Source organism: Pleurodeles waltl, chromosome 5 (genome assembly GCF_031143425.1).
Source record: "Pleurodeles waltl isolate 20211129_DDA chromosome 5, aPleWal1.hap1.20221129, whole genome shotgun sequence".
NCBI lineage: Eukaryota > Metazoa > Chordata > Amphibia > Caudata > Salamandridae > Pleurodeles > Pleurodeles waltl.
Window position 1 is genome coordinate 609,087,710 of NC_090444.1, and position 7,870 is coordinate 609,095,579.

At 41.9% G+C, this 7,870-nt stretch overlaps 1 protein-coding gene across 1 annotated transcript; it reads right to left on the reverse strand.

Annotated features, from left to right (window-relative positions):
- Window positions 1-253: 253 nt before the first annotated feature.
- On the reverse strand, window positions 254-5,060 carry LOC138295865 (uncharacterized). Its single transcript, XM_069234455.1, has 2 exons — window positions 2,519-5,060; window positions 254-1,992 (listed from the first exon to the last, which is right to left on the reverse strand). Exons 1-2 carry the CDS (start codon window positions 3,664-3,666, stop codon window positions 1,881-1,883), a joined length of 1,260 nt encoding a protein of 419 aa, XP_069090556.1. The 5' UTR covers window positions 3,667-5,060; the 3' UTR covers window positions 254-1,880.
- Window positions 5,061-7,870: the final 2,810 nt, after the last annotated feature.

The window sequence follows — 7,870 nt, forward strand, 5'->3', positions numbered from 1 at the left end:
CAGACTCTGCACATCAGAAAAATAAACTTGTTTGCTGCCTCACCATTAACCTAGAGACACTCTGGCCTGCACCCCTTCTCCTTCTACCACAGCGGGATTGCCTACCAAATCATACAGCTCAGATATACACACCTGTACCCCAATTTCTTTTTTCACCAAACAGGCTAGCAGTACTTTTTACCGACACACCTCACATTTTCTCCTCACCAGGGAAACTAACCTGGAAGCTACTTGCAATGCTGTAGTGCTTTCCTCTTATTTAGTTTCTAAGCACTAACATAACACAACAGAAATGCACTTCTGAGGTCAAAGAAGACTTTTATTGTTATTTTATTCTTCCCCAACCACAATGTTTATGAATGAATGACGAATTAGTAGCTTTCAAGTCCGCGTTAATCAAACAAAATATATCAGTTTGCAATATACACAGCAGGTTATATTTATAAGATATTGTATGCAAAGCAAAACAAATACTTCACCGTGTGGGAACTATTCACAGCTTCATCTTTCTAAGGTCTGCAAGCTGAGGACCCCTGTCAACCGCGAGAAAGAGAGATTCATCTACCCACACGGGATTGCTGGCAGCCTGCGCCAAGCTCCAGCACGAGGTCCGGCAGATTCGAATCTGACTCTCTGCAGCCTGTTACATTCGTTACAAAGGTGTGCCCCCTCCTCTCAGACCTGGGAAACTGAGCAAGCCTTTTGGAGACTGGCCAGGTCTCCAAGACTACTCCTGTTCCCAAGCTCAAGGGAAGAGAAACGACGCCCATGTACTCTCTCTTATCAGGTCTAGTCTACTGTGAGAGCAAAACATCTTGGTTCTCTGGTGCAAAAACACAGCTTGGAAAAATACAGAACTCCACGTTAAAGGCAATGGGCAGCTAACCTAAATATCAAATGCAATGTCATGTTAAAGGCAATAGGCAGCTAACCTAAATATCAAATGCAATGTCTAGTGTCATGTCAAAGCCAATAGGCATCTAAGCAGAATACAAAATACAATGTCTTATATCATGTCAAAGCCCATAGGCAGCTGAGCTGAATACAAAATGCAATGTATAATATCATGTCAACGCCAATAGGCAGCGGAGCTGAATACAAAGTGTAATGTATAATATCATGTCAAAGCCAATAGGCAGTTAAGCTGAATACAAAGTGTAATATATGATATCATGTCAAAGCCAATAGGCAGCGGAGCTGAATACAAAATGTAATATATGATATCATGTCAAAGCCAATAGGCAGAATATCTAATAGCATGTCAAAGTCAATAGGCAGCTAAACTGAATACATCATGTCAAAGCCAATAGGCAGAATACAGAATGTAATGGCTAATGCAATGTCAAAGCCCATAGACGGCTAAACTGAATAAAACATACCATGTGCTACTGGTGAACATTGAGCAACTAATATGCGCAGTGGTGAAACACAAAGTCATTGGTCAAAACAAAACTTATCAAATAGCAGGACATTCCGCCCTTTGACCAATGAATTTTTGTTTCACATATCTCATATTTCAAACAAACAAAAAAAAAACATCAGCACAAAAAAAAACATTATGATCAAAGCAATCCCTGTAAAGCAATAGAAGTGAATTAACACATTGATTTCATGACCTTTCACATCAGATACATCTACATAGAAAAGACTGGGCAATTATTATTTTTTTCTCTGAATGAGTCTCTAATTCAACAGTGTTAGCAATTTGATGTGGCATGAGTTCTGCTCATGTAAAGAGGCACGGTCCACCTGAAAGGTTTTCTGGAAGGTAAGCAAAAGTCAGAGTTCCATACGAGAGGAAAAAAAAAAAAACACAGCAAACAAGTTGAACTTGAACTGAAGGCGCAGTTTGCGCAAAATGGATCCATGGTGCTGGCACTTTACTCAGCCCGGTTCAGGTTGGGGATTCGGTCCCTTCCCCGACCCCACACGCACACACCGGAAGGGGGACCACGCAGCACACTCAGGGACAGTGGCGAAACGTGGTAGGATCTGCAAAAGAAACAAGTATGACTTTTCTTGCAAATAACATTTTTCATTTAAACTGCACCCTTCCTCTTTCTTTCCCTGTTTTATAATCAGCAGGACGTTTTTGGGGCCCTTTGTTATATTTTCTGCAGGTTCTGGAGGGTCACTTGGGGCTTCAGCCCACACATCAGCACTGAGGTTTTTATCTGCTGCGCCACAGCTTCCTTTTTCTTGCACTGTCAGAAGGGCTGGGGCAGACTCATTCTTTACCAAACCTCCATTCACTGCACTTTTGTCAATTTGGGCCATTCTGTCTCCAATTTGTATGAATGAATCAGATTCTTTTCTAGGTATCAGCATAATTTCGATTTTTCCTTGGTAATTTGCAGCAATCACTTTCCCTAAAACCTGATCAATTTGCCATTTCTGTTCTGGTAACTTTCCTCTCCCCAACTGCTCTGTGACTGCTTGCATGACAGATTGCTTTTGTGCGTGCTGCACAGTTTTTATCAAATTTAGGGGAATGTGCATCTCTCTCATCTCTGCCCACCTGTAAGTGGCCTTTTCACATTTCTGGGGCACCCACATAGCCATCCCCACTAAGGCAGAATTCTGGGTGAACACTTCTCTCTCTGCATTTTTCTCATTAACATCTGCAAGGTAATTGAACCAGTTAGGTGCTAAAACATTATCAAAGAACCAAAAATCAGCATAAAAATGACACATCTCATGTAGCTCTTGCTTTAAAATCTGACACACATTATACAACGCTGTTCCTTCTACGGTGCCAGAAAGCAACATTTCAGTCAATGAATCATTAGTAAAACAAACATGCTTTTTATCTTCAGTAGACACGAATTCAAATGGTGCACACAATTTCATCGGTAATTCTTTTATCTGTGGTACTCTAGCCCTGTCTTGCAAGTACCAGATCCATTGTATGATTCTCTCTAGGGGCACTATTTTCTTTCCTTGTTCTTGAGTTACATGTACATCAGTTTTTCCTTCTTGCACTGCGCAGAAACCTAAAGTCTGCATTATTTCAATTGCCAAATCACAAGCGCGCAGCTGCATATTATTTTTCACAGTGACCATATACAAAAGTGTTAGGATTTCTCTCAAATGAGGGCTATTCTTTTTCCAAAATACAAACAAGCTAATGAAACTCGGGGTGTCTTGCTCTAAAATCCTTCGTTTTACTTGTGCATTTTGCAACAGTAACTCGTAAATCACATTCTGGTCTCTCTTGTCCATGTTATCAGTTAAGGAATGCATTTTGGCTGCCAAAAACCCTGGCTCACACGAAAACTCAGTGCAGCTCGGAGCTGTCTTAACCCCCTCATTACTGGAATGGGACAAGAAAGATTCTTCAAAAACAGCCCTTTTATAACTTTCAGTCTTATTTTGAATTATTGTATCCTGGCTAATTTGCTCACGTAAATTCCTATTTTCATGTTCCAACTTCCTACATTTCTCCTGCATTTCTCTGTAAGCAGATAAAGGTATCCAGACCTTTCTGTCATCATTACTTCCAAAACACACGTTTTCTACATATATACAACGGGAATTATTTCTCAAAACATTATCAGGCCTTTTAGCTACACATGCATTTTCTTCTGTAATTCCCCAAACAGAAAACAATTCACAGTTTTTCTTAGCACCATCAGGCAGTTCATCAACACATGTATTCTCAGACATGGTCTGCCGTGCTACTGTGATTCTCCAAACAGAAAACAATTTCTGTAATTCTCCAAACAACAAAAAAAACAATTACACTTTTAAAGTGTGCACTTAGAAATCTACTAACTCGTCAAACCCCTTCTTAATCACCTCTTAATGACCGACGCCCCACGACCTCTGGTACCAATTGTAGTGCTTTCCTCTTATGTTAGTGCTTAGAAACTAAATAACACAACAGAAATGCACTTCTGAGGTCAAAGAAGACTTTTATTGTTATTTTATTCTTCCCCAACCACAATGTTTATGAATGAATGACGAATTAGTAGCTTTCAAGTCCGCGTTAATCAAACAAAATATATCAGTTTGCAATATACACAGCAGGTTATATTTATAAGATATTGTATGCAAAGCAAAACAAATACTTCACCGTGTGGGAACTATTCACAGCTTCATCTTTCTAAGGTCTGCAAGCTGAGGACCCCTGTCAACCGCGAGAAAGAGAGATTCATCTACCCACACGGGATTGCTGGCAGCCTGCGCCAAGCTCCAGCACGAGGTCCGGCAGATTCGAATCTGACTCTCTGCAGCCTGTTACATTCGTTACAAAGGTGTGCCCCCTCCTCTCAGACCTGGGAAACTGAGCAAGCCTTTTGGAGACTGGCCAGGTCTCCAAGACTACTCCTGTTCCCAAGCTCAAGGGAAGAGAAACGACGCCCATGTACTCTCTCTTATCAGGTCTAGTCTACTGTGAGAGCAAAACATCTTGGTTCTCTGGTGCAAAAACACAGCTTGGAAAAATACAGAACTCCACGTTAAAGGCAATGGGCAGCTAACCTAAATATCAAATGCAATGTCATGTTAAAGGCAATAGGCAGCTAACCTAAATATCAAATGTAATGTCTAGTGTCATGTCAAAGCCAATAGGCATCTAAGCAGAATACAAAATACAATGTCTTATATCATGTCAAAGCCCATAGGCAGCTGAGCTGAATACAAAATGCAATGTATAATATCATGTCAACGCCAATAGGCAGCGGAGCTGAATACAAAGTGTAATGTATAATATCATGTCAAAGCCAATAGGCAGTTAAGCTGAATACAAAGTGTAATATATGATATCATGTCAAAGCCAATAGGCAGCGGAGCTGAATACAAAATGTAATATATGATATCATGTCAAAGCCAATAGGCAGAATATCTAATAGCATGTCAAAGTCAATAGGCAGCTAAACTGAATACATCATGTCAAAGCCAATAGGCAGAATACAGAATGTAATGGCTAATGCAATGTCAAAGCCCATAGACGGCTAAACTGAATAAAACATACCATGTGCTACTGGTGAACATTGAGCAACTAATATGCGCAGTGGTGAAACACAAAGTCATTGGTCAAAACAAAACTTATCAAATAGCAGGACAAATGCCCACACCTATTGCCTCTGTAAAACATTCCACCACACATTAGCATAGACTATTCAGATCATACAGCTACTACAGAAATTGGAAACAGGCTAGTTGGTACGCTGAACAGCAAAACAGTGTGAAATGTCTGCATCTCAAACATAAATTAATTATTCATGCATCTAAATGAAAATTCACTGAAACCTTCAGCCCAGCCCTCCCATCGCATGACAATATACAATAGCAGACTTCTTCCACAAAGTGCATTGCAAGAACTTCCCTAACAAAATACAATAGCAGACGTCTTCCACAAAGTGGGGCAACATCCACCATTAGCCAATACAAAGCCTCTCATCTTATGACACTAAACTACCCAATTCTTTCCCTTTCCACAAGTTTTATCCCTCTTCTCCATACAATCTCACCACACCAAACCACCTGATACAAGTAACCTCCAGTAGAAAAGCCAGATTTGTCTCTGATTCTTTTGTTCAGTATTAGAAAAACTATGTTAATGCTATCTTCACCCTGCCCAACCCCTTACCATTTTCCAAGTTTTTCTTTTCTTGTTTTTTTTTTGCATTGTTTCTCACATTCCCTCACCATCTTACCCAGGTTTAAAAAATCTTCAGTCAACTCCCCTGTACTGTACAAAATTGGGCTATTTGTTGAGAGGGGTGTAAGACCCACTCAGGCAGCAGCTACAATCTTTATCAGGGTGAACCACAAAACATTGCTAAATCAACCAGTGCTATCCCCTCAGATAGTTTGGCAGAAAGGAGTCAGGCTTAACTTTGAGTCAAGGTGCAAAGTATTTATGCAGCACTTAAACAGTAATAAAGTGAAAGCACAACACAAAAACAAAGCAAACTAATTCAGAAGAATAGAGTAAAATTTTATAGAAAAAGTGATACCAGAATGACAAAAATCCAATAAGTAGAACCAGAGATATTCAATTTGAAAGGAAAAATGTGCCTAAAAGCACCAAGTGATACTTGCCGTCATTTGGTCACTCTAGACTGGGTGAAGTCACAAGTTCAGACAGGCCAGACACAGGGACCAGGTTAGTCCAGCTGAAAAGTTACCTTCTCAAGTCCAGCGCAAACAGTTTAGTTTGCATTGGAGGAGGCTGCGAGGAGGAGGCTGAGCATCGCCGACGGTCATCGATGTAGCAGGTCAGGCATCGTGGGCGGTTGTTAATGTAGCTTTACATTGGTCGTCATCACTGGCTGTCATTTTTGAGTGCCTGTCTTCCATTGCCAGTCACCCGGGTTTTCACCTTTTGTTTAGGAGTACACTCTGATACCTGCCAACGGTCCAGGACTTGGTGGGCACCTTTTGGGGATCAGGAAACTCACTTAAGCAGAGACCAGTAGCAGGGCTTTAGCAAATCCAGTTGCAATAGGTCAGATGGGCAGTTGTAGGGAGGCATCTATAGATTGTGTCTCTGTAGCTCACTTAGGAGGTCTGCCAACTGACCCTTGGGGTCACTGCATAGTCTAGGATAAAGGCAACCAGCTGCAATCTTCATCTCAGACTGCAAAGAAGTCCTTCAAGCAGCAGAGCAGTACTTTGGCAGCAGGGCAGTCCTTCTGTTACTTCCACAGGTCTAAGAGTGTTCTGATGAGTGGCTGTGGAATTTCAATATTTATACCTGGTGCCTGCCTTTGTGTGGGGAATCTCTGTACTACCCTTGCATTAGGTTGTGGAAAGTTCTTCCACCTCCCAGCCACAAACAAAGGTACAAACTCAGGCTCACGGACTCCCTCTGCCCTTGGGCCATGGAAGTGTCCAGCACAAGTCAAAGGAACAGATTTTCGTCCCTCTGCTGAAACAATCCTTAAAGGCCACTGAGAAAACTAAGGAATGACTGATCCAAAGTTGAAGCAAGTTTCAGTGCTGGCGTAAAAAAAAAAAAAAAAAACAAGCATCAGTGCCGGAAGTGCGTTCGAAGCCTTCAGAGAGAAAATCTGGGCCAGAAAAACCCAGGGTGCCTTCAGACTCCACATCCCAAGCCAACATAAACGCCGAAAACTACATCCATATCTAAAAACTATTTGGTTTCAAAGGTTTTGAGGCCTAAAATAGTCTTGGTGCTGAAACCACACAAACTACCACACAACCAAAAAAACGGCTGTTCAGTATATTTTTACCAAGCTATAGGAAAAACTTGATGTCAGGCAGAAGGTTATGGTCGCCCAGATACAGGAAGGGTGGTAACCAAACCACCTCTCCCACCTACACATACATTGCAAAAACACAAAAAATTATAGGGTTACAACCCCAGAAGCCCCCTCACAAAACACATAAGGGCAGGAGCACCAATTCCATTCAGTTTTCACCTGAATCTCCACGTCCTCTATCACCTACTCCTCCACCGCTACCTATACCTCCTCCACCTACTCTTCCTGTATTGCCAATGGCAACTACAACTACACCTCCACCTCTGCCAGTGTCACCACAACTCTCCCCCTGATGCTCACCCACAAGGTTCACCTACCGCATCTTCTCTAGGGGAACACAGCACTGGGAAACATAATGACCCACTGCTACACTCCATACTTTCCAAACCCACAGGGTGATGCAGATGATCTTGATCGACACTGATATGATTATAATGCAGATCCACAAAGGGATACAGATCTGTACCCCTCCAAACGTTTCCCATTGCAGTGAACAGCTGGGCTGGAGAAACTGCACAGACCCCAAGGTTGTGTCTGAACGGCAGTCCAAGCCTCTCAGACCAATCCTGCGACTGCTTTCATGCTATGTTTAGCATGATCGCAGTGCCAGGATTGCTGGGGAGCCTGCACTGGTGTCC